The sequence below is a fragment of the Suricata suricatta genome, chromosome 12 (assembly GCF_006229205.1).
Source record: "Suricata suricatta isolate VVHF042 chromosome 12, meerkat_22Aug2017_6uvM2_HiC, whole genome shotgun sequence".
Taxonomy (NCBI): domain Eukaryota; kingdom Metazoa; phylum Chordata; class Mammalia; order Carnivora; family Herpestidae; genus Suricata; species Suricata suricatta.
This window is the reverse complement of record NC_043711.1, coordinates 83,982,992-84,010,350: the sequence shown is the minus strand read 5'-3', so window position 1 is coordinate 84,010,350 and position 27,359 is coordinate 83,982,992. Positions and strand designations below refer to the sequence as shown.

Here is a 27,359-nt window from a genome sequence, read left to right as displayed (position 1 = left end):
ATACAAGATAAACAAGAAACAAAAAGTAAAGTGGTAGTAAACCTAAAAGCAACAATATCAATATTCATATTTAATGTAAACAGACTACACACTGCAGTTAAAATCAAAACAGGTATATACTATCTATAAAAGACACAATTTGAATTTAAAGACACCATTATGTTGAAAGAAAAGTGATAGAAATAGATACACCATACTTACAGAAAGCAAAAGAAAGCTAAAATACCTGTACTAATAAAAGGTAAAGTGGACTTCAAGTCAAAGATTATTACCAAAGATACCATGATATTTCACATTACAAGGGGACAATTCATCATGAGGACATAACAATTATAAATACGGGTTCACCTAATAACAAAACTGCAAAATACATGAAGCAAAACTGACAGAATTCTTTGGAGCAACAGGCAAATCCACAATCATGGTTAGAGATTTTTAACATCCCTCTCTTGGTAACTGACAGAACAGATATAAAATGGCAGCACACACATTTTTTTTTCCAGATATATATGGAACATTCACCAAGACAGATTATATGCTGCACCATAAAATAAATCCCCCAAAATTTTAAAAGACTGAAATCCTACAAAGTATGTTCTCTGATCACAGTGGAATTACATTAGAAATCAGTAACAATAAGGTATCTCTAAAAACCCTAATACTAGGAAATGAAACAGCATGCTTCAAAGTAAGCCATTATCAGAAAATAAATCACAAGATATCTAAATTGAAAGAAACTGAAAATACAACATATCAAAATCTGTAGGATGATGTAACTAAAGCAGTGCTTAATGGGAAATTTGTAATTTTATTTTATTTTATTTGTAATTTTAAATGTTAATATTGGAAAAGAAGATCTAAAATCAATGACCTAAGTTTCTAGAAAAATGTAAGGGAAGAAAATAAGATTGCAATAGAAATCAATGACAATTTAAAAAGGCAAATAGAGAAAATCAAGGTAAAAGGTTGGTTCTTTGAAACTACCATCAAAAGTGATAAGTTCCTAACTATACTCATCGAAAGAGAGGAAACATAAATTACCAATATCAGAAACAAAAAGGATTATGGCATTAAAATAAGAAAAGGTTATTAATAAAAGGTGAAAAACATCATTAGAAAACTCTTTCTTTTTTTCAGTTCACAAAGCAGAAGCAGAAGCATATATAGAAGAGAACTATGTTAACACTAAATAGGAACCTGCCACAGTAGAAATCTCTTGTAACTCAGCAAGAGGAGCCGCCGGTTCCGTCTTCATACTGTTTTCTTCCATTGACTTGCAGTTCAACTCCAAACCTGCAGCCCCCAATCCATCACCAAAGGAGTGGCAAGTCAATGCAGATGAGACCTGGCCAGCTTCCAAAGAGGATTTCAACTGACCTAGAAAAAAAAAAAAAAAAGAAAGAAAGCCTAGGGAACATATATATTTATATAATCAAACAAAAGTCCCACATGAGACTAAGAAATCCAGGGACTTTTTAGAGGAAGCCATTCACCTCACAGCATACAAGAATTCATTCACAGGTTCCAGCACATGTAGCCAGACTTTTGAGTATCTCAAAGAAAAAGGCAAATAAGAGACCAAAGAGAATAGATTCTTCTGGAAGTGTTAACAAAAAGGCAGAAGCACTGGATGGAGATGGCACCAGACAGATAGACGGACAGGACCTTCAAGCATTCTACCTCCAACCCAACATTCAGATATATACAGGCAAAACCGGTCACAAATGTGTACAGAAAGTTTGTCTACTAAATCACCAGTGAAGAATAGTATAAGAAACACTGCAACCAATTCAAAAATTTGATTTCACACCATCTAAAACTTGTGGAAGGTAGTATACAATGATTTAGATGGTTTCTTCCTAGACAGGCAAGCCAGTAAGACAATTCCAGAACAGACTCTTACTCACCTTCTTCAGATTCCTTGTTAATGGATGATGTGTTTTGCAAAGGATCAGTATTAACCGTATCAACCAAATCTGATACAACCAACTCAGGGTCTAGGATTTCGTGCGTCCCATTAGTGGACAGCCTGGAGGAGCGTCTCCTTGATAAGTCTTTGTCCGTATTTTCCGAGTAGGTTTTTGACTTTTCCTGGGCTATAAACCATTAAAAGAGGTATAGTCAAGAAACCAACAAGAAGAAATAACTCTGCTACTACAAATTTCTGGGCTGGCTACCCCTATAAGGGCTTAAAGAGACTTCTGGAATATTAGACCAGTAATAAAAGAAAATCTCCCTTCTTGATTTGTAGTTTTAAGTAAAGGCACAGTCTCCCTGCCAGGATAGAATTATCCTTGTTTATGGTTTGAAAATTTGTTCTGAGATCATGCCCAATCTTGACAACTAAGTTCTATTTTGGGGCATCCCAACTTAAAAGTTTGTGTACTAATTTTCAAAGTCAATAAAGTTTATAAAGCCTTAGAAGCATTACAAATGCTTTTCAAAGCCAAAGTAGTTTTTAAATCAATGAATAGCTTTTTTTTTAATGTTTGTTTTTGTGAGAGAGACGGAGAGAGCACATGCATGTGACAGGGAGGGGTAGACAGAGAGGAGTACAGAGGATCTGAAGTGGGCTCTGTGCTGACAATAGTCTGATACAGGGCTCAAACTCACAAACCATGAGATCATGACCTAAGCCGAAGTCAGATATTTAACCAACTGAGTTACTCAGGTGCCCCATAAATAGCATTTTTTAAAGTTTCACTTAGCATATGAAATCTATCCCTTCCTAAGCCATTAAGTTTCCATGGAAATGTAGTTTATGGGTATGAAGATGATACCACTAACCCCAACATTAATACAGTTTGTGCTTTGGGACTTATTTTTCTTCAAGCAAAACTCCTAATCCAACCCAAATCATCCACATCAGCTTCTGTGATCAAAAATAGCATTAGACCACAATAGCACTGCTAGGGATTTACCCAAGGGATACAGAAGTCCCAATGCATAGGGGCACATGCACCCCAATGTTCATAGCAGCACTGTCAACAATAGCCAAATCATGGAAAGAGCCTCAATGTCCATCACCTGATGAATGGATCAAGAAGATGTGGTTTATATATACAATGGAATACTACATGGCAATGAGAAAGGATGAAATCTGGCCATTTGTAGCAAAGTGGATGGACCTCAAGGGTGTCATGCTAAGTGAAATAAGTCAGGCAGAGAAGGACAGATAACATATGTTTTCACTCGTAAGTGTAACAGAAGAAACTTAACAGAGGACCATGGGGGAGGGGAAGAGGGGAAAAATAGTTGGGGAGAAGGAAGGGACGCAAACCATGAGAGACTCTTGAACACTGAGAACAAACTGAGGGCTGATGGGGGAAGGAAGAGGGAAAGGGGGGTGATGGGCATGGAGGAGGGCACTTGTGGGGATGAGCACTGGGTGTTATATGTAAACCAACTTGACAATAAACTATGAAAGAAAAAAATAGCATTAAGAGTCTATATATTGAGAATAGGAAACAAGATGAGTACAGGGGAGGCTAACCCAATCAACATCAAGTTCTAGCCACACATACACAAACTGGACACTCACATGACTTTTTGTCAGGCCGAGGACGTTTTAATGGGACATCACTTCCTTTTGATATTTTCCGTCTTCTCAATTCCAATGTTATTGGTTGCAAAGTTTGAGAGTTTGAATCCACAGCTACAGTGTACATAAAACAACACAAACAAAATTATGTAATTTCTTAGTGCCCAGTCCTTATGATTATATATAAATAAAACACACACACACACACACACACACACACACACACACACACACACACACTCACATGATAAACAGACCCTCAAAGGGCTAATAAGAAAACAAAAGTGTAATGGCTAAGAAACTACTTCCTTAACATGAGATGCTGACACCTGTAGACATCCTTCATCTCTCTCTTTTTTAAAGATTTAAGTAATCTCTTATTCATTTAAGTAATCTACACCCAATGTGGGGCTCAAACTCACAACCCCAAAATCAAGAGTTGCACACCCTAATGACTGAGCCAACCAAACGCCCCTTCCTTCATCTCTTTTTTTGGTTTCTCCTATGACCCAGCTCTACATACACCTCTCTCCTAAAATCCTCTCTTTAAAACACTACACCCAAACATGGCTACTTTAAAACATAATAGTACAAGGGCAATAATAAAAAAAGTCATTTTTACCACCATCAAATCTCCTCATCAAACCTTGATTTCTCTGTGGCACCTGAGTGACTCAGATAGTTTAGGATCCAACTTTGGCTCAGTCATGATCTCATGGTTTGTGAGTTCAAGCCCCACATCAGGCTCGCTCCCATTAGCGCAGTGTCCACTTAGGATCCTCTGTCTCCCTCTATCTGCCCCTCCTCCCTTGCACTCTCTCAAAAATAAATAAATATTAAAATAAAACAAAACTTGACTTTTCCAATACTCAGGAAATCCACCATACAGACTAATTCCTAAGATGTGTACCTGGGACTATAGCTTGGGTGTTGTTTTCAATCTCTACTTGCTAAATTAGTTAGGTTGCCATTGGTCTTAGTTATGAGGGACCAAAAAGAATATCAACATTTATAACCTCTTAAAAACAATTCCAGAAAAATCTCGGGAGACTATGCTATTTGATAGTCAGCGTTCCGGGCCAAGCTGCTGATCCCCAACAAATCCAGCTCTGAATAATTTAGCAGTGCAGACTCTAAGCCCTTGGATAGTACTCACTCTTTCTTTTTAAACCCAACACTTAAGAAGCTCTCTCCAATCATGAAAGATGAGAATCCAAAAACAAGCAGGAGAAAAAACAAAAGAAATGAAACTAGGAAACTTGTCAAGAAGGCGAGCTGGGGGAGAGGAGGAGTGTCTGATGAAGGCTGAAAGGATAAAGGAAGAAAGGGAGAAGGAGTAAGGGGAAGGAGGGTGGGAAGAAGACTCCTTGAAGACCAGTAACTTCATATTGGCCACGTCAAAAAATCAAAGGAGACAGGGCTGAGCTCCGAAGGGGCAAACGTGATGAGTGCGCTGAACTCCTTGGCTCTTCCCTGAGTTCAATCTTCCCAATATGCCAACATTATTTTGTTCCAAGTGGTGAGAACTTGGAAATCACACATTCCAAATTTAAAAAAATACAAACAACGCTCCCTAAATAGCTCAGATCTTGTTCCAATCAAGTGAATGCCTCACTGGGCCAGTGAACTTATTCTAAGCAATTTTTAAAGGAGAAGTGAACTACGTAGGAGATGTCTGACAAGCCCTCTTACTTTGATACCACATACAATCCAGGGCTGACTATATAGAACATTAGTGTTTTCCAAACTCTTCTTACAGTAAGAATCCTCTGGGGAGGCTACTAGCAATTTCAGAGATTCTGACTGGAAAGAAGTACCTCAGGCAAACTTGGAAAACACCAATTCTCTATTAAATCAATCCTATTTTGTATGAGATGTTACACTTACAAAATAAAAGCAATAAACTAAATGCTTCCCCACTTTCTTAGTCTCAGTGAAGTCAAGTGGCTTCAAAGGGGCATCAGCAACATTGAGTGCAACCACCCCAGTATATACTTTCCAGAAGGTACAAGCCTGAGCATGAGCAGCTGAAGAGGAATCTGTTTCAGAGCACTCACTTCTCATATACATGCTTTCCTACGCTGAGATGAGGACACATCAGATATCCACCAGTTCTCATTTTCCACCTCTCCTTGCATAAGTGCCCTTCTTCCACTTACATAAAAAGGCGTACATAACACTCATCCTACATCTTAACATGCTACCCTCACTGCCCAGATGTTTAAAACCTCCAGACTTTCTCAACTGGGGTTCCTCATTTGAACACAGAACACAGAGATAATTTTCTCAATTCTCCCTAGGATGGTTTATAACTAGTAGAATTCTCAATGCATAGAGAAGTCAATTCATTATGGATGCCTTGGGCAGTGGGGTTTAATTCTCTCCCAGGATCCTGTAGAGGAAGTAGTGAATTTATGCCGTTAACTAATAGAAATATGAGAGTCATGAATGCAAGCTACATGTGTAATTTTCAATTTCTTAGTTTTTAAAAAAAGTGAATTTAAAAGTTTCTTTAACCCAACACATCCATAAACATCATTTTAACATGTAATCCTCATAAAAATGATTGAGATATTTTACATTCCTGTTGTTTTTTGCACCCAGTATTCGAATTCCAAAGTATATTTTACACTCACAGTACATCTCAATTCAGACTAGCCACATTTCAAGTGCTCAGCAGCCACATGTGGCCAGTGGCTACCATACTGGACAGTACAAGTCTAGGCTGTCATTAGGCCTAGAGACAATGTCAAAATCCTTAGCTTTTGACAGAAAAACTCAGTTAAACAATTACTGAAGGAGGTGGTGCCCTCATTCATCTGGGAAGAAATCCTTCTGTATCTAATTTCCATCTTAGAATCAAAACTTAGATGTGAGAAGACTATCTACTGGGAATGAATACTAATACATTTATTTGAAGTAAATTAAGGCAGACTTTGTTTGGATTGACAAGACTGGCTTTGCATTCCACATCACACAGGACCAATGAATGAGCTAACTCTACAGTTGTGCAGTTGTGATGAAAATACATTTTATGTCATATTTTACATTTTAAATATACCATTTGCAGCTATTTAAATTTGTGATAAAAATAGATACCACTCTAAAACATACTAGGAGACTCATAATTTTTCAATATCATGTAGGAAACATGCAAGCAAGAAAGTCTGAAGACCACTGCCAGATTATCATAGCCAGCATTCAGTCTAGAGGATCTTCATGCTACTGAACTGACTAGAGAAGAAAGGTGTGGCCTAGAAAGAAATTCAGGACGTGTTTCATTCTTGGTTATTCTACAAGAACTCCAAATTTCAATTTCTTAAAATACCTATACATTCTTCCCTAAATCTGTACTTTTAACCTTAACTCGTACCAAGTAGCCACCTCAGCTTTTTATGTAGAAGGTGAAAATGTTCAATCAATGATCAATCTCCAGAGAGCTCAACTTCACAATGCACCTATGCCCTCCTAGGACCAGTGTTCTTTGGCTCTGCCTCTGTCAGACACACATCTATTTACGTCTCCTTTCCTCTTTCATCTCCCTCAGAAAAACTATTATTTCCTAATCCCAGGTTCTACTATGGTTGCTTAAACTGAGATTAGTTGAATAGGCACAGGCAAAAGGCCTTAGCTTGTTACGTTTTACCACATAAGCTGAAGCATCTAGTGGACAGTTATCCACCACCCCAGAAGCTCAGTCAGGAACATGTTTCCCAACTTACATTCATCTGGGTACATGCCTCTCTTAAATTCAGCTCCACAGATCACAGAACAATTCAAAGTCAGGCATAAAAATTAAGGACTGAAGTATGGAAGTGATAGAGAATCACAAAGAGCCACAGAACAACACTCTGCCATTGCCACTGCAGACCCCACTTGGGAAACTCACCAGCAGGAGCTATGGAAGGGGGCCTGCCTCGTTTTCTTTTTGGCTCCCTCAAGTTTTCTTGTGGGCTCTTCACAATGTCATTTTCAGGTTTCTTATCCACTTGAGGATCTCCAGAGTACTCCCTGTCATTTTCTGAAATGTTCTCCTTATCTTCCTTCTCGTTCTTGGGGAGGCTTTTCTCTGATACCTTCCCCTTTTCAGAACAGATCAACTTTCCTTCTTTATCGGGCTGCTTGGGTCGCTTTTCTGTTTTTAAAGCTTTGTCCTCTTTGTCTTTCTTCACATTGACAGTGGCTTTTCTTTGTTCTTTAAACTTCTCTCGTTTATCAGGAGATGATGGAAGACTTTTGTGATCGGTTTCTTTAGGCCTAGCATTACCCACAATATTCTAAAATGAGCAAAATAGCGATGAAACACACTTTGTGATTACTTGCAAATATAAAATCAGATGGTTTTTTGCAAATGTATAAAGACAAACAAATTAAAACAGGACATGTGCTACATCACATAATGGAAAGAACCACTGAAAATACCCATCCATACTCTTAGGCTTGAGAACCAATCCTAAATTTAAAAAACAAACAAACAACAGTCATGTTCAATTCTTTCTGAGAGTGATCTATATTTTGATTAATAAGTCACTGGATTAATTAAAGGGACAAATATCCCAGGGACCTCTTCTGCAAAACAATCTTTCTGACAGAGGTATTCTAAGGAAATGTCTCCAAGCTACATCCTTCTCGTCCCAAGCATGACTATACAGACCCAGGGCCTTTCAGAGGCCTGGCTCAGTTTGCCAGTGGATGCTGATGCCCTGGGTAGAGAAGAACACAAACTGATAAATGGAAGCTAAATAGGAAAGCTGTAAAGATTGTCCAACCCAGTCTTTAACTGGGTAAAGACTATGCCTAAGCCAACAAAACACCTACTGTGTTCCTGAGCTACTAAGTTTTTGTCCACTGGACAGACGTATTACTTCTTGGTTACTTTCCTCCTAAATGACTTTTTAAAGAATTCATTCTAAAACTTGTGTCCTGGTGTGACTGTCTTCTAATAAAGTCAGCTCTGAAAGCTCTGGAGTTTGCAAAACTACAATTAAGTTTGTGTATGTATCTCTCTTCCAAGACCTCAAGAGGACAGCAGGGGCCACCATATCAGGTTCATATGGGATCCCCAGCACCTAGCACACACTAGTCACACAAATCTCTCACAAAAGCTAGAAGGAGTGCCCAAATACTCAGTGAGTGAAAGTTTAATTTGTCCCATAGGATAAAAAAAAAAAAAAAAAAACAAGGTTAGACCCTAGAAGGAAATTTTTCAGGTCCCCAAAACTTTCTGAAAGCAGTCAGGTTTGAGAGCAAGCACTCCTCAGTAACCGCTGGGAGAATTATAAATAACAACCACACCTTGGGGGGAAGGGGAGCATGTTGACAATTTGTGTCAAAAGAATTAAAAGTTTGTACTTTTGAACTAGAATGAATTCCTAGAAATGGAATTTTCTGACAGAATAATCGGACTTATATAACCAAATTTACCCATATCCTTATAAGCAACCATTAGGGAATTGATTACACAAAGTAGAGTTACATGTATATTACAGAAAACTAAACTGCCAGGAAAAGCCATATTCTCATATACTATTAAGAACTTGAGAAAATGTTACTTGTTAAAAGAGCAAGATATAACCCCGATCTTAAAAAAAAAAGAGAGCAAGATATAGAATACTATATGACCCCAAATTTGAAAATATATATTAATATTTACAAAAAACACAAAAAGATATATGCCAGTGTTAAGAGCATATTGTATTTAGATGACAGAATTACATCACTTTTACTTTCTTTGTGCTTTTCTATAGTTTCCAAGTTATCTACAGTTAATGTTATTTTTCTAACGTCAAGAAAGATAAATATTCCTAATATATAAATTATCGAAACATTTAGAACAGTATGGTCATACAGAAAAAACCTCAATCTATTCTAGTAATATAAACTTTAGAAATTGTCTGTGACAGATATTTTTCGTAAGTTAAGCTTTGGAGGCATGTGACCATCCACTGCGATGGCCACAGGCCAGGAGCTGCTCTCCATGGCTTAAATACCTTGTCTGGAGGGAGGGCCTTACAGCTGGCCTCCTACGAAGGCACGGGACACCCAGTTTCCAGATGCCTATGGGAAGAAGCTTTCTAACAAGGCCAACAAACACCGCTTCTTATACAGCCTGGCCGTGTTAGGTGTGCCCCACTGCAGAAAAGGCCCTTGGAGCCAGGTTACTGCCAGCCTCTGAAACCACCTTATTCTGTACCAGCATTTATTACCAGGCTGTGAGTAAAGACCCCAGCAGCCAGACTTTGGTCCCTGTGGTAGGGAGCCTGATAATCTTGGGCTGGCTTGCCTTAGCTCTTTGACCTTCCTTGTATTTAACTTCTGGGTACTTTTTTGAGAGTTGGAGCAGGGAGAGGATTAAAAGAGAAAGGCAAATTGAAAGTTAAGCTCTGTATGTAGCCTTATGGAACCCTAGATTCTTAGGGTTGAAGAAACCTGAGAAGTCTTTTATCCAAATATGATGCCATCTTGGAAAAAAACCAAATACAAGCAAGAGCCATGGGCCCATTCCTGACTACCCACCAGGTCTGAGATGAAGTGAGACACTCAGGGACAGCTGGGAATTGGGAAATGAAGCACCCACAAATCCACACTGGGTAAAGTGCTCATCTCCAACACAAAGCATCACAAGTGCTATCAATCAATTTATTGAGTATAGCAGAGTAAACCATTGAATACTTGTTATTTGGAGCCCTACACTTCTATTTGAGGAGATTCTGCATACAATCTGACAAGTCTGAATAATTTCTTAATATGGTCCTCTATCTATATTAACTTATTCCACAAACTCAATACAAAACTTGCCAAAGGGGTGCCTGGGTGGCTCAGTCGGTTAAGAGTCCGTCCAATTCTTGATTTCAGTTCAGGTCATGATCTCGTGGTTTCATGAGTTCAAGCCCTGCATCAGGCTCTGAGCTAGACAACGTGGAGCCTGATTGGGATTCTCTCTTTCTCTCTGTCTCTCCCCCACTCACAAGGTCTTGGTCTCTCTCAAAATAAATAAATGAAAACTTTTAAATTTTAAAAAAATGCCAAATTTAAGGCCAAAATTACTTTTTATTAAGTAAACTCTATGCCACACATAGGGCTCAAATTCACAACCCTTTGGGGGCATCTGGGTGGCTCAGTTGGTTAAGCTTCCAACTTCGGCTCAGGTCATGATCTCACAGTTCATGGGTGCCAGGCCCGCATCGGGCTATAAGCTGACAGCTCAGAACCTGGAGCCTGCTTTGGATTCTATGTCTCCGTCTCTCTCTGCCCCTCTACCACACATGCTCTGTCTCTCTTTCTCTCTCTCAAAAATAAACATTAAAAAAAAAAAACTTTAAAAAAATTCACAACCCTGTAATCAAGAGTCACATACTCTACTGCCTGAGCCACCCAAGCACCCCACAAAATAACATTTTAGTGTACTGTATAGCAGCTCTGTAGATGCCTGAGAGGCAAATGATTGAAGAGAAAACCTCTTGAGGGCTAAAGCTTTATACCTGTTTCAACTATCTGAAAAGGAAAACTGGCAAAACGCAAAAACATTATGAAGGCTACCTTTAAAGATATCATGTATCATAATCTTTTGAAATTGCTAAATATAGGTACAGAAGAATTTACTAAAACTTGTGATAAGCATTTGATCATAAGAAAAGACAAGTTCCAGCATCACCAAATACTGTCACATCAACAACTACCTAAATAGAAGTGAGTAACAATTATTAATGATCAGAATTTTTAAAATATCAATAATTCAAATTTTGATCTTGCTTTCCCAACTATTTCATTAGGGCATAAACATGAGAGAGACTAAAGGGGGGAAAATATGAAGAGTAGGCATCATTTCTAGATGGTCATGTCTGGATGGACCATATTTCTAGTATCAAAACTCCCGTCCCATGCTCAAGCAAACACACGCATGGTGACCAAGACAAAAGGAAACAAAATTTTCAAACCAGGCACATTAGCTCAAGCGATTGCCAAATCCAAGCCAAACTGTAGCTTTGAAACCACCAAGTCATGATCATAAGGTCGAAGGACAAAGTTAGATGAGGAAAAAATACACTCTAGGTTTCCTCAAGCATTTCAGCAAGTTCCCTATGATGAATAACAGCTCTGGGGCCAGGGCACAGGGAGAGGAAAAAAAAGAGTAATAATAAGACACTTTTGAGAAAAAAATGAGGAAAACAGATAACAGGAAATGGCAGAGAGAGACAAATATTAACAATTTCAACAAACCTGTGTGTTGCTTTCTAGTGAAATTGTGTCAGGTAAAGGAAATACTTTGCCATCATAAATAAATATAATACCTTTATTTGAGAAACAAAATTACAATGTTAGCATTATTCATCCCACAAAGCACGAAACCACATTTCTCACCTGATCTTTGGAAAAAGCTTTGACATGAATCTGTTTGACAGTCTGAACTACTCCATCATAAAATTTCACTGTGTAAGTACCTAAAATTCAAGGAGATATCATGATTTAACTGGCAGTTTCATAAAAGCAACAAAACTTTTCAAAGCATAAACACAAGGGAGCTCCAACCACAATAATAACTGTATGAGAATTACAATATTAGGAATCACATTTGGTCTTATTTATGTCCAAGATAATAACTAGTATGCATGCCTTCATTTCTTAGTCAAGATTACATAGTAAGTGTTCTCTTTATCCCATATAGACCAAAATCCATCAAAAACAGCTCATTTTGGGGGTGCCTGGGTGGCTCAGTCAATTGGGCATCTAACCCTAGGTTTTGGTTCAGGTCATGATCTCTTAGCCTAGCATGGGGCTTCACACTGACAGTGCAGAGCCTGCTTGGGATTCTCTCTCTGCCCCTCCCTCTGATCATGTTCTTTCCTTCCCTTTCTCAAAATAAATAAATAAACTTAAGAAAAAATACAACTCTTTTTGTTTATGATGTTTCATGAAAAGAAAAAAAAACTGCATTGAATTTAGGCCAAGAACAAAGAGCAGTAAAACAATTAAGATTAAAACTGAGGAAAATGCAGATTTATTTATTGCTTGGTGAATTATTAATTTTATTAGTATGTTCTAGGCTTCAGAGTGGTAATATCCATTAAACTTTAAAAGAAACATGACTGCTTATTAAAGGTATTAGGTTGTTAGATGTCATATTAATCTCATAACCTATAAGAATGACCTTCATATTACAATATTTAAAAATAGAGGCTTGGCCAAAAACACTAAATGGTGCCACAGCACTGTCAGATTTTTCCATTAGTAAAAAAATCTAACAAAAATCATTGCTATAAGACTGAAGCTAAAAATCCAAATAATCTTCTCCCCAAATGAGGCATCCAACTACAATACAAAACTTCTCATTAGTTGCACTCAAACCAACATTTTCAAACTTTTCCATCTTAGAACCCACCTCCCCTACATTTTATTTTTATTTTGTTTTGGGTTTTTTGACCCAGAGATTATAAAAACAAGAATCTGTTAATCTTGTCAAGATTACCAGTGAACTTCTGGTAATCACGTAATGGTTTACTACCAGTAAACACGGGATCAGTCAGCTTTCAGGATCAATTTCACATCAAACAGGATGGGGAAAAAAAGTCCCAAGGGCTGGGAGTGAAAGAATAAAAGAAGGAAGTCTAAGACCTTCTGGCTAGTTACCTCCTTCTTATACATTCTCTCTCCACCCCACCCCATCTCTCCTCCAGACCTAAACAGGGCCCTGTCAATGGCTAGCCACCTCTAATGAAAGCCTCCTTCTATAGTGTTCAAAGTCCAATGCAATCTGAGCCCAATTATTTTCCAAACTTTCTCATTACCAGCTAACAATACCCACAAACTCAAAGTAATGAGCTACTTGACACCCAATGAAACTGTCTTGTGATATTTTCACCTCCACATCTTTATCTAAGTATTTTCTGCCTCGAATGTGATCAGCTCAAAGACCGAAATAGTTCTGTAAAAGCTTCCTGACTTCCCACCTAGATTTTACCCTGCTCTGAACTTCTCGAAGACTCATGTTGGCACTTTGCCTACAGAGCCTCAACTTAGGTCTACCTTCATGCAGAAGGCAGATCCCAAATCAAAGGCAGGCTCTCCACGGCCAGGGACCACATCCCACACCTGTCTATTTCACAAGCACCTGATTAACTGTAGATCAGGGCTTCTCAAAGTGTGGTGCCCAAAGCAGGAGCATCAGCAACTCTTGGGAACTTGTGAGAAATGTAAGTTACCAGCACCACACCTAATATACAGAATCAAAAATTCTGAGAGTGTGACACAGAAATAAATATATTTTAACAAGTGTTTCAGGTGATTCTGGTACACACTAAAGTCTGAGAACCACTGCCATAGACAATTAGTAATTACCTACTAAACTTAACTCTCAGTAATTACAAAATAAAGTTAATTATCTGTCACAAGTGCCACCACCACAGAACAAAGTGGCTAGAAAACTAGATACAAGGATATAGCGTTATGCTGGGTTGATTAAAGGATTCTACATAAGATGGCTCACCGGTGATTGATGAGTTCTTATAACAAAGGCCTGGGAGCCTGTCTTCCTGCCTCTAGTGTGAGGGCACCGGCAAGCAAAGAAGCAATGCTAAGCAATGCTATGAACTCTAAACATACCCTTTTCAAGCAACCATGACACAATTCTGGCCAGTCTGGGGATGGGAACATTAAGAACCTCTCTCTCATGAATCTTACAATATTGGGGTGCCTGGGTGGCTCAGTCAGTTAAGCATCCGACTTTGGCTCAGGTCATGATCTCACAGTTTCTTGAGTTCAAGCCCCACGTTGGGCTCTGGGCTCTGTGCTGACAGCTCAGAGCCTGGAGCCTGCTTCAGATTCTGTCTCCTTCTCTCTCTGCCCTTCCCCCACTTGTAATCTGTCTCTGTCTCTCAAAAATAACTAAATGTAAAAAAAAAAAATTTTTTTTAAACAAAGAAATCTTGTAATACCAAGTGTGCCAACAAGCCACCCAAGCCTATACCCCTTTATCTATCTTACCAAGAAAGCACCAATTACATCAAAATAAAAACTGTCCATTTTTACAGACATTTCAAACATCCAGAAGGGTAACATTTAGTCATGCTACCCAACAGTCCAACATTTTCAGCTATTTGAGGTCAATTTTGAAGCTTACTCTTGATGGCAGACTCAAAAGAGAAGTCTTAAATAAAGTGGTTCGCAGTGAGTTTCAAAAAGAGCTAAAACAGAACTAAATAGAGCTAGGATTAGAATCTAAGCCTCTCTAAAAACAACAAAAACATCTAACCTCTCTGCTGACCTCCGACCAATTCTTCGTCCGTCACCCCAAACTGCCTATTTCTCAAGTCCTTCAGCCTTAAATCCAAACCACTGACCCAGAGCATCAATGACCACTCTGAAATGAGTCACACCATGGCCAAAGGTACTCATGGATCACTGTCCTTAGACAGCAATATTCTGGCCCTGACCCTTTTTACTTCCAAAGAACTCAAAGGATCATCTCAAAACTTTCTCCCATAATCATACACAGCCTAACCCAAGCTTCAATAAATCAGAAGGAAAAGAACAACACACCCCACAGAAAGTAGTGGCCAAGGCCCACTTCTGGAGAGAGGCCCCAAATCTACTTTAATGGTTCCTTTACAACTAAAAGAATGTTCTCCCCTGGAATCCTCCCATGAGTGGCTGAAAACAGAGTTCTCCCACAGCCACAAATAATATCTAACAAATAACATGTAAATGGTAGAAAAATAAGTGCATCCCCTTGTCTCAGTCTCCCTTAAGAAGCCCCTCTCCTGAGCCACCTGGGTGGCTCAGTTGGTTAAGCATCAGACTCTTGACTTTGGCTCAGGTCATGATCTCATAGTGAGTTCGAGCCCTAAGTTGGGCTGCACTAACAGTACGAAGCCTGCCTGGGATTCTCTCCCTCTCTCTCTCTGCCCCTCCCCACTCATGCCACAAGCTCTCTCTCTCTCTCCCTCAAAATAAATAAACATGTGCCTCTGGGGGTTAAAAACTCAGTATACAGACAACCTTATAGCAGTCAGTTAAGTATAGAAGGGATGGAAGAAAAAACTAGAGATGCATAGCAAACTGATGTTCTTTAGGGCCAAGGAAATGGGGATGCACAAGTGACTCTGAATAGATTTCTGCTGCTCTTGAAATCTACCATAACTGTGACTTAAGGGCCTTTTCTCTAACCCACTCATTCTACAAGAGTTAGAGAATTCCAGAATGTCCAGGATAGGAGACCCAAAGTTTTCAAACATGGATTCTCAAAGTCCTGATGTTCTCATGGAAGTGCCTTCAGGGGTGGGCAGAGAGATATATACAAGTTTGCAATATGCCTTCCCCTCCCCCATCATTTCTTCTTAGCCAATTTTACATAATGGGCTTAGGTTCTGTAGTCAACAATTTCTAAAAATGCTCATCTGTTCCAATTCCTTCTTCAAGTTCTACTGCACAGGAGTCCAGAGAAAGGACAGTAAACTGCTGGTAATCAAGGAGCAAGGACTGGGACCAGATCCAGACTCCCACTCAGGGCCCTCAAGATACCAAGCTCCACAAAGTACTGACCATCTACAACCACCCTACCATCATATCCGTCATGTGGGTACACACCCCCCCATGAACACCTGCCCCTGACAATGCCTGTCATTTTAGGAAAACTCTGCCTCAGAGAGACAGCCTGGGACTGTACGAACTGCAGTTCAGGAGCTTTGGAGCCCCTGAGACCTACATTCAGGTCGCAGCTCTGTCAATTATGTACATGCTCTGTAACCTTAAGCAGCTTCTGCTGTTGGCTTAGCTCCTCATCCGTAAAATGACAGGGTTGATGGCAACAACCTTTCCATGTCTGTGTGAATAATACTAAATGAGCTCAGATATGGAAACTGCTTAGCAAAGGAACGGTTACAGACCAAGGGATCAGTAAGTGGTTCCGTTTATTACTATCCACCAATCACTTTAAAAGGAGAGTGCCAACCCCTTCCCCACATAGAAGGTAAGAGCCAAGCTAGCACCTGTGTGTGTGGTGGGCCTAAATTTTCCTTTGATCTCTGTGCAAAGCTGTTCACACAGTCCCAACATCCCCACATTTCAAATATAGGATCAGTTACAGCATGAGGACAAAAAATAGTAACTGCTTCAACAAGAGACTCTAGAAATAAAAGTATTTCCATAGACTCTCCTCTTACAAATGCAGACTTCAGGCACTAGACCAAAGACTGAACTGAGGGAACAGAGAACATGTAACAAAAGAATATGTATAATTTTAAAGAAAAGGGACCTGATTCGCCGATTCATTCAACTTAAAGAACCACAGGTCAACAGGAAGGAACAATTCCTCATTTTGTTGTAAATGCAAACCTACTTTCAGTTTCCCCCAGAGAATGCCTTACAGAGCAGCATGGTCTTGGTCCATGACTGGGGACACAAAGCCCTGACACACAAGTGGCTCTGACATACCCAGTGTGAAAAGGGGAAGCTGAGAAGCTGCAGCAAAGAGCTGAGGTCAACTCACCAGGGATGGCTTCTGAGCAAAAATTCCCGTTCTTTCCTCCAACACAGACGAGGGGGCTAACAAAGCTAACCAGGTGTGGCTGCCTTCGCATGAAATGATGTGTAATTACCACTGCCAAAGAACTGTTCCAGGTGAAAAGGGCTAAGTAACATTGCACTGCCCTGCCCAGTTTCCAAGTGCTAAATACGAAACTCTAAAGTTGCCATTTCGTTGTGTTTCACAGGAGACTCCCAATGCCAGCAGACTCAATGCTCAGCCTCAGGAAAACCACCAAGGAGGTTAAGTGTGGGAAAGAAAATGAGGCCAAGCCTCCCAAAGATTAATCTACAGGGTGTGATTTCACTATATGCTCAGCTTCTAGCAGCACAAACAAGACAGAATGACTTTTACAGGAAATAAAGGGGGTACTGTGCCAGCAGAGCTTCTCCTCCCAGAGCCATTAAACTATGACAGCCTCTGCAGCAGATGAGAAACTGAGGCAGAGCAGAAAATACCAGGCAAAGAGTGCAAAGAGAGTCCAGGATTGTCCCTGCCCACATCCTGCAATGACTAGAATCACACTGAACTAGAAACTGCCCACCAGATCCCATGGATAAAATCTAACCCAAAGGCAGCACTGAAAAGTCATTACCTCTTCTCAAAATCAGGCACAGATCTGAGCTCCCACCCACAAAGGCTAGCTTTCCTTCACAATCCACGATGTGGCCATAATACCACCCAGCCAATTCCACTAATGCTCAGGATTGCCCCTGCCCCGTGACCTTCCTCTCCTCTCCCTTCCAATTAATCTCAAGAACCAGTAAAGACTTCTGACCAAAGAACTGGGGAAAACTGGTTCTGGCAGAAATCTCTACTCATTTTCCACATTTTTTTCAAGTGTATTATTCTGAGAGAGAAAGAGAGAACCAACAGGGGAGGGGCAGAGAGAGGATGGGAAACAGGATCTGAAGTAGGCACTGTGCTGAGAGCAGAGAGCCCCATTCAATGCTCAAACTGACCAACTGGGAGATTATGACCTGAGCCAAAGTTGGACCCTTAAACAGACTGAGCCATCCAGGCACCCCTCCACTCATTTTTAAGGTCTTTCAAATAACTAAAATTTGCTGGACAGAATTCAGAGCTAACAGAACCAATATAATTAGGGTAGCAAAAGACTGTTTTAGGGACAATCATTATCTGAAGACTCCACCATCTATAATTTTAGCTCATGAAGGAAATAAACAGAAAAAATTTTTTGAAACAACTTGCAAAGCTCTGGTTGCCCCAGTTTAAAAGACATTTAAAAATCTTACCTATGTCTAATAATGTAGCAAATGACTCTTAGTCCTTAAATAATTATTTCAAAATATTCCAGACTCATCCACACACACAAAAAAACAGTAACTGTAGACAGGGGTCCTTCCCTCCTCCTCTCATGATTTATCTGCACCATTCTATTCCTGTACCACCTCCTCCTGGTGGCTGTGTATCAACTCCCACTTCATACAGCCTTGAACTAGATCTTTTCTCTTTTTTTCGTTTTTTAAATCCATGATGCCCAGCTCTGGGATCTACATAGATGCAAACAGTGGATTCCTAAGCCTCCTTCCACCAAGACCCCATCCTACTCCTCTAAGAGATTGCTCCCAGGCTCCCCAAACCATTCTTCTTCAATCTGACTTTTCTCCTTTGCCACTCCCTTATCTGAACCCCTTGGCCCCATTTCTGTCCTCCATGTGACTCTGGGACATCACTGGATCAAAAGACCAATGTTGCTTCCTTTCTACAACCTCCTTTATCTACGGAGTTACCCCAGTTACTACTACAACTTTTATGTGACCTAAGGGACAGCCACTTCCCCCAAGGGAGCACATGTCCAGTGGATATTATTCAGGGGGAATATACTGAATTGATCACCATAAATCAACCTAATAGACTTTCAGGAACACATCTATGTACACACAGAATACCTGTATTTCATATTATATGATTTAAATGCAGTAAGAGCAGAAAAAAATTTTAATCTTGAAAATAAGACTTAAAAACTAAACTGTCCTTTACTAAAAAGCAGTTTAATAACATGTAAGCTTTCCTTTAAAATATGTTTTTAGATTAAAGTGATACATATGAAAAATAATAACAAAGGATTCTATTTTGAACACAAGCTTATAAAAGAAATTTAAGGAAACTAGAGAGTATTATGCTAAGCAAAATTAGTCAGAGAAAGGCAAATATCATATGACTTCACTCATATGAGGACTTTAAGATATAAAACAGGAACGTAAAAGAAGGGAAGCAAAAACAATATAAAAACAGGGAGAGAGATAAAACATAAGAGACTTTTAAATATAGAAAACAAACAGAGGGTTGCTGGAGAGGTTGTGGGAGGGGGAATGGGCTAAGTGGGTAAGGGGCTTAAGGAATCTACTCCTGAGATCATTGTTGCACCATGTGCTAACTAACTTGAATGTAAATTATAAAAAATAAATAAATTATAGAAAAAAAGAAAGAAATTTAAGGAAGGGGCACCTGGGTGGCTCATTCAGTTAAGCATTGGACTTCGGCTCAGGTCATGATCTCATGGACTCTGCACTGATAGCCTGCTTCAGATTTGTGTTTCCCTCTCTCTGTTCCTCCTCTGCTTGTGCCCTCTCAAAAAAATAAATAAATAAATAAATAAATAAGCATTAAAAAGGAAAGAAATGTAGGGAAACAAGGACTATCTAAAAAGGCTGAATTAGCCATGAACTGGAGTATTCAGTGACTGCTTAGGCATCTTAAAAGATGCAACCTGGGGGCGCCTGGGTGGCTCAGTCGGTTAAGCCTCTGACTTCAGCTCAGGTCAGATTTCATGTTCGTGGGTTCGAGCCCCACATCAGGCTCTGTGCTGACAGCTCAGAGCCTGGAGCCTGCTTCCAGTTCTGTGTCTCCTTCTCTCTCTGCCCCTCCCCCTCTCAAGCTCTGTCTCTGTATCAAAAATAAGTAAAACATTAAAAAAAAAGATACAACTTTGTTTTGGAAGCCTGAGACAAGAGGATTGTGTTTTTAGGATAACCTGCATCTGGTAGCCAAGTTAACCTACAGTGGCCTAGTAGGTGGAGGTCGGGAGCAGCTTTAGGAGGGAGTGAATATAGAAACAGAAATTTCTGCTACATGCAAATATATGTTCATTTTTTACCATTTCAACCTATTCTCACACAAAATTTGGTCAGCCCCAGGTCCAACAATTTAACAAGAGTGCTGAATGAATACTTGAAAACATTCACTGAATAAAAAGTCGATCTGACCATATGGTCACCACAAACAGTGGTACTAAGAGGCCTGACTAGTCTAAACAGTCACTGAAGAGATCATGGACATACCACAAACATCCTGACAGAAAATACCACAAAAAAATGTATCATTTGGACCCAGAGTCTGTTCTCTCAATCTCAGGATGCTGACCATACATAATATCTTCTTAACTCACCTTCTGCCTTTGTACTAGCAAAAACAGCCTCTCTGGGTCATATTCTGAGTCTTGACTCTTCACAGGTTCTATCTAAACTGGCAAAGGCATCCCAATTCAGTGCTCTAAATCCCAAGGCCACAATTTCAACTAATAACTTTGATACTACAGACCACCCTTAATCACCCTGCATCCACAAAGCATGTTTTTTACGTAAGATCCAAGCCCAATGCGGGGCTTGAACTCATAACCCGGAGATGAAGAGTCCCATGCTCTACTGACTGAGCCAGCCCAGTGCCCCTCACAAACTGTATTTTTAAGAAATGTTTATTAATGTTCACTTCATTTCTAGGCTATTTACAAGTAAGTAAAAGGAATATTAAGGCTTATTTTTCATCTCTTAGGAACTCTTGGACAAGAACTTGCAAACTTACCAGCAGAAGGACGGATGAACCATAATTATATTACTGTTTTTTTAGAACCATACTGTTTTAGAAAACAATTACTAAAATTTAGAAGGCAAAGAATCAAATTTCTCTTTTTAACCCAGCTTTCTCTCCATTTATAATTTCTTCCTAATTCCTGACATAGGGATTAACTTGAAAAGAGAGGGCTCCTCAGCAATAAATACATACTCAAATTATACTCTCAGACTCTAATGTTACAAACTCCCCCCCTACATAATGAGTAAAAATAATTACAACTCAAATGCCTTACCATCCTTGTTAACAGCAGTGACTTTGGCTGGGTAAAAACGACAATCAGACCAGCAAGCAAGGACCTGCTCGTTTATTTGAAATTCCTAAAAAACATTAAAAAAGACACACACCAAAAAAACCTGTTACCAGTCCAATTTCATAGGACACACACAGTACCAGATTTCATAAAAGTAGCTGGATTGACAAGAGTGGAAAGGGGAGATGGCTACTGAGACGGAAGCACTGAGAGTCAAAACAAAAGCGCGAGACACAAGACTTCTTATTGCAGGAGGTCTGGGCAAGCATAGCACAGCACTGATGACAGTCCCTGCCCTGTCCCTGAGCCCAGGACCACTAGCAACACACTCGGTATACAAGTTAGAAGGAGGGAAGCTACTTCATCTGGAGGGAAGCAGCATTCATGCCACCCACACTTTTAAAGGATCTTTTGCCAAAGAAAGCACTCATTCACCTTTAATATTTCATACTATTTTTCTAGCATGCAATTTACATTTAATATAGTTTATAGAATGAATATTGAGCAAGCAAATTGAACAACATAAATAATCCTAAACAGTGGGGACAGGGTGGAGGAGAGGAATGGTGGAACAACACACACTGAAAACAAGAGTTCAAGTTTCCCGGCCAGGGTTAAAATGAAAAACAGAATCCAAGGCTGAGTCAGACCCAAAGGCAGCACAAGTTCTGCAGATGTCTTAATGCTTGTTTAAAAAACTCAAAACTTGGGGTGCCCGGCTGGCTTAGTCGGTGGAGCAAGTGACTCCTGATCTCAGGGTTGTGAGTTTGAGCCCCATATTGGGTAGAGAGATTACTTTAAGAAAGTAAAATAAAATCTTTAAAAAATTCTTATAAATAATTATTTAAAATATTAAAACCGCAAAACTAGTACTTCATCCTTATTCTGAAATCAGTAAAAGCTCCAGACATAGTGATAAAAGGAAAAAGGAATACAGTCCAATTCCAAGTGTTTAAGACCTTATAAAAGACCTTGAAATGGGGTTCCACAGGGAATGACTACTTAATAAATGGTAAGATAAAAAATAAGTTTAATAAATGATCTAAAGGGGGCGGGGGCACCTGCGTGGCTCAGTTGGTTAAGCATCTGACTCCTGATTTCAGCTCAGGTTATGATCTCAATTTCATAAGACTGAGCCCCACATTGGTCTCCACACCGACAGCATGGAGCCTTCTTGGGATTCTCTTTCCTCTCTGCCTCTCCCCTCCTCACACTCTCTCTTAGAAATAAATAAACATTTAAAAAAAGACATTTATGGGACACCTGGGTGGCTCAGTTGGTTAAACGTCCAACTTCAACTGGGGTCATAATCTCACAGTTCGTGGGTTAGAGGCCCGCATCGAGCTCTGTGCTAACAGCTCAGAGCCTGGAGCCTGCTTCGGATTCTGTGCCTCCCTCTCTCTCTGGTCCCTCCCCCTGTCCCTCCCCGCTCAAAAATAAACATTTAAAAAAATTTTAAGATATTTATAAATAACCTAAATAAATAAATAATCAATCCAAAGAGATACAGTAGTGTAAAAGGAAGAGATAAGGTCCCCATGCATCCACAATGTTTCTCTCAATGACCTGTCACATCAATCACATCATATAGACAACTGACAACTGGGATTCTTCAAGAACCCCAGGTGCCATGGAGATCTCAGAGCTGTAACTACAGACCTAAATAAGGATTGGTCTCCAGCTGCTACTGACTTTCACACTGAACATCAAAGGCTGGAACATAAAATACCTAATGGCTGACCCAGCTCATTACAGGTCTGATACTCACAGAAGATCCTTCATCTTCATGTAAGCCCTCTTTCCTCAGCTGTATTTTCTCTAAAGGGCGTAAATAAGGACTGTCCCAGCAGAACCACTCATCATAACGATGGTTCCAACGCTTGAAATGGATGAGTACTTTTCCTTCTTCGTAGTCAATGTCTTCTATGTGAGCTGGATACCTGAGTCCAAAAAAAAAGTTAAATGCCTTTAATACCCACACAAAATATCCAAAACAATACCCTTCCAAACCTCTTCCCAAAGTGCCAGGTTACCAAAGTACTAAATAAAGCCTACCATTTAAAGGCTCGTGCAATTTTGTCAATTCACAAATTATAGAGGTTAACAGACTTGGGGTTCAAATCCCAACCTGGATATTCCTTAGTTTATGAACTATTAACCTGACCTTTCAGACCTGAGTTCTGTCATGTAGAGTGAAGGAAAATACCCAGCACAGTGGATTATAAGCCAAGTTAAACAAGATGACATATACACAGGACCAAAACACAAAGGAGTCAGGAAGCAAACATTCAACTAGATTATACTTTACATACACCAATAAATTAGAATGACCATGCAACCCAGATTGTATTAGTTTCAATTTAAGAATTTTGCAATCCATATAGAATACCATGAAGCTGTTAAAAAAAAAACTTCTATGTCATGATATGGAAAGATCTCTCAGGACGAATTATTAAATGAAAAGAGCAAGGTACAGAACATTGTGTATAGTAAACAACTGCTTCTTTAAGAAGAAAAAGTATAGTCACATATGCTTAAACATGCATAAAAATATCTTACACAAAAAAACTAACCATGGTTACTTACAGAAGTATGATCATATCAAAAGATGGGCTCTTTCAATCTCCCTTTCTTCTAGAATGAGAGTTGGAAAATCAACTACATTTCCCTGACTCCCTAACAATTGGCAATGGAGGTCATGGAGACCTGTGGGGTTAGAGGCATCTGTAGTGGCCGAACCCAGGGCTCCTCTGCAGGGCCTCTCAAACTTTCATGGAATGCGAATCATCAGAGGATCGTGTTAAAATGCATATTTTGATTCAGCAGGTGGAGTTAGGGCCTAAGAGCTTTAAACAAGCTGGTGATACTGGTGTACTGGCCTGCATAAGCAAGGATCTAATGTATAGTTACCAGTTTCTTAAGTATCAAGCAGCAGTGTTGAGGGTGATGGTGGCAGTGGGGCAGTGGCAGTAGTCACTCCATAACACAGCTCCAGGGTGGGTCCTTCACATTGATACTCAAGGGCAGCAACCTTGAGTCCCACTCCTCCAACGCTTCCAACAATTTTCTAGGTACCCAATTTCTCGTGTTAAATCCTTTTGTGGTTAAAGTACCCAGAGTGGTTTTGTTTCCAGGACTGAAACCTAACTGACACAAGAGGGGAACTGAGTATGGAGGAGCAGAGAGACAAAAGTGAAAGAGAGACTTTTTGTAGTGTGCCTTTTAATTATTTTTTTCAACCATATTATAGTATTGCTCATTCCAAAAATAAATGGTTAAAAATAAATAGTATTGAAGGCACCTGGATGGCTCAATTGGTTAAGCATCAGCCTTCAGCTCAGGTCATGATCTCACGGTTCGGGGGTTCAAGCCCTGCTTCAGGCTTTGTGCTGACAGCTAGCTCAGAGCCTGGAGCCTGCTTCAGATTCTGTGTCTCCCTCTCTCTCTGATCCGCCCCTGCTCGCACTGTCTCTCTCTGTCTCTCAAAAAATAGTATTGTTTGCAATTGTTCCTTAAATACACATGTATTAATCAGACTGCCATTCTAGATTGAAAAAGTTTAGCTTCTACCTATATTTTCTCCCTACAACTTGGATTTATACCACTACCTGCCTGCCTTGTATCCAGCACCTAGTACCCTGCTATCATAACATGTGCTACCTAAATCAACATGTCTGCTTTCTTCTGCCTGTATACTCTGTCCTCTCCACTCCTACACCAGTAACCTCTAAGGCCGTTTGTTTGCCTTTATCCTCTCACTGGAGGTTGCAGACTGGGCATTCAATAAACGTTCAGCAAATGAATTCTGCTCTCCCTAGCCTTCCCAAAGGTCATGTGTCCTGTCAATTCTTCACTCCCAAAGCTCCAGACGCTAGCTACCCATTCCAATTTCAGTCACTCTCCAAGTTCAGGCTCCCATCACTCCATGTGGTTATTTTTCACAAAGGACTGACAAAATTCTAAGTAGTACCAAACATACATCAATTGCCCAAAAACTGTTAACAGAATAAACAGCCTGAACCTAGTCTCCCTACTCCAATACAACTGACATACAGCTGAACAAAGATACAGCCGTACAAGGTATTTGACAGCAGACTAGCTAATTATACAATGTGATGAACTGCGTAGTACAACTGTAGAAAACAAAAGGCTTCCCTAAATCTATTCCTCTCTATAAAGCAGAGAGAAGGACATGGATATCTCAGTCATATTCCTTTTGCCCTCTCATCTGTTCATCCTACCAGAGACTAGCAAGCCTCCCTAAAATAATACAATCTGCCCTAACACACTCCTATTCAAAAGCCCTTGCTTTAATGGTTTACTATCTCTAGCAGTAGTTTTCAGACACAAGGCTTTGGACCAATGCATGGAATTAATTTCTCAAAGAACTAAATTTATTTAATTTGCAGAACTTTCCTTTGTACTAAACCACGTTCTTTCTAAATTTTTGGTGTGTAAATATCCTGTTTAAATTAAAACAGTGGTAACTGGGGTGCCTGGGTGGCTCAGTCGGTTAAGCGTCCAACTTCAGCTCAGGTAATGATCTCATGGTTTATGAGTTTGAGCCCCGCATCGGGTTCTGTGCTGACACCTCAGAGCCTGGAGCCTGCTAAGGATTCTGTGTCTCCCTCTCTCTCTGCCCCTCCCACACTTGTACTCTGTCTCTCTCTGTCTCTCAAAAATAAATAAATGTAAAAAAAAAAATTTTATTTAACAGTGATAACTGTTGGTCTCTTACTAATATTTTGCAGCCATTTTAAAAAGAGTATGTCAATTCTCCATGTACTGATTTTAAAAGATCTCTAAGAAAAGTGGGAAAAATCCAACAACTAAATGTGCAAAGTGGTACTGAATGCACTACCATTTATTTGGGAGAAGAGAGAGAGAGCCAATACATTCGTACCTGTTTTTAAATGCGTGGGCTATCTCTGGAAGGATGATCAAGGAACCCGGTTTGCCTCTTGGGAAGAGAACTGGATAGTTAAGGAACTGGAGAGGAAGTATGAGACTTATTTTATTCAATGTATATCTTTTTGTATGTTTTGAATGTTGTACCATGAGCATGTATCAACTATTAAGAGTAAATAACTAGATACTTATTTTAAATACCCTTATTTGACAAAATAAAAAGTTGGCAACCTTAGGACAAATCCCAAATCATTTTGGTTTGCACTGGTCAGTACCTTCTAAAAGGTCCACAGATCAACTCCAATGCACATACTCAGGAGTCTGAAGAAGGTCCTCCAGGGCCGTCGCTAGCCTAAAGCCCTTCCTTGATCAAAAAACTCCACAGGGCACAGGCATCCTCCTGTCTGCAGACCATATAAACCTCACCAAGAGGATCAACAGTAGCCAAAGGGTCAACAGGTTTCCCACGGAGAAGGCAGTTTCCCTAGTTTTCTATACTGTGCCAAGGATGAGAGACACTCATGAGGATGGGGAAACCCAATTGCATTTCAGAGAACAGAGAAGACTTGGTGAATCAAAATTGCTAGTTGCCTTGGAAACAGTTCAGCTTCATCAGTCAACAGAACTTTATTAAGTGACTTTGATCCGCCCAATCAATTCCAGGTCTTGAAAGGGATTATAAGACATATGTGTTCTGGTCCCTGTCCTTGAGGAGAATCACACACATGATGCAATTAAGTTTTAACACTATTAGGTGAAACTACATGAAACTGCTGATAATCAACTATTTTTACCTCCAAAACAATAATTGTACTGGTACAAACTAAATAATTGGACAACCACAGGGGAAGCTAGAGAAGAAGGGACAAGCTTAACAAAAGAGGATTTGTGAAGAGACTAAATATAGACAGAAAAGAGGAGAAAGAATTTCCTGCTTCAACATATAACCAACAGCCACTGACAAGACTCTAGTTTCCAAAGTAACACTGCAACTCGGAGTCACATTTCTAAGGGAAATATTAGCCAGAAAGGAACAGATATTGAACACCAAACTGATAATAAAAGTTAGCTCTAGGGAGGGTCGAAGAGGTATTAGAAATGGCCAAGAGACTATTGCCCGTAGTTTGAATTTTTAAAGATTCAGTCACGTAATACTTGTGTATATAAACACTTTTAATTTTAATGGGCAAATTATCAACCAATAGCTTTATGGTTATTGGATTTATATGTATGCTGCTTGGCATATCCACAAAATAGAGTATCAT

At 39.7% G+C, this 27,359-nt stretch overlaps 1 protein-coding gene across 1 annotated transcript in view; it reads right to left on the bottom strand.

The window, feature by feature from the left end:
- PHF20 (PHD finger protein 20) overlaps window positions 1–27,359 on the bottom strand; it is a 113,888-nt gene that overhangs the window by 63,541 nt on the left and 22,988 nt on the right. The window contains exons 3-10 of the mRNA XM_029917944.1: window positions 26,090–26,159; window positions 22,955–23,126; window positions 21,169–21,253; window positions 11,903–11,982; window positions 7,431–7,818; window positions 3,542–3,655; window positions 1,908–2,096; window positions 1,198–1,377 (exon numbers count right to left, since the gene is read on the bottom strand). Of these exons, the coding sequence (XP_029773804.1) occupies window positions 1,198–1,377; window positions 1,908–2,096; window positions 3,542–3,655; window positions 7,431–7,818; window positions 11,903–11,982; window positions 21,169–21,253; window positions 22,955–23,126; window positions 26,090–26,159 (1,278 nt within the window). The remainder of the gene's footprint in view (window positions 1–1,197; window positions 1,378–1,907; window positions 2,097–3,541; window positions 3,656–7,430; window positions 7,819–11,902; window positions 11,983–21,168; window positions 21,254–22,954; window positions 23,127–26,089; window positions 26,160–27,359) is intronic.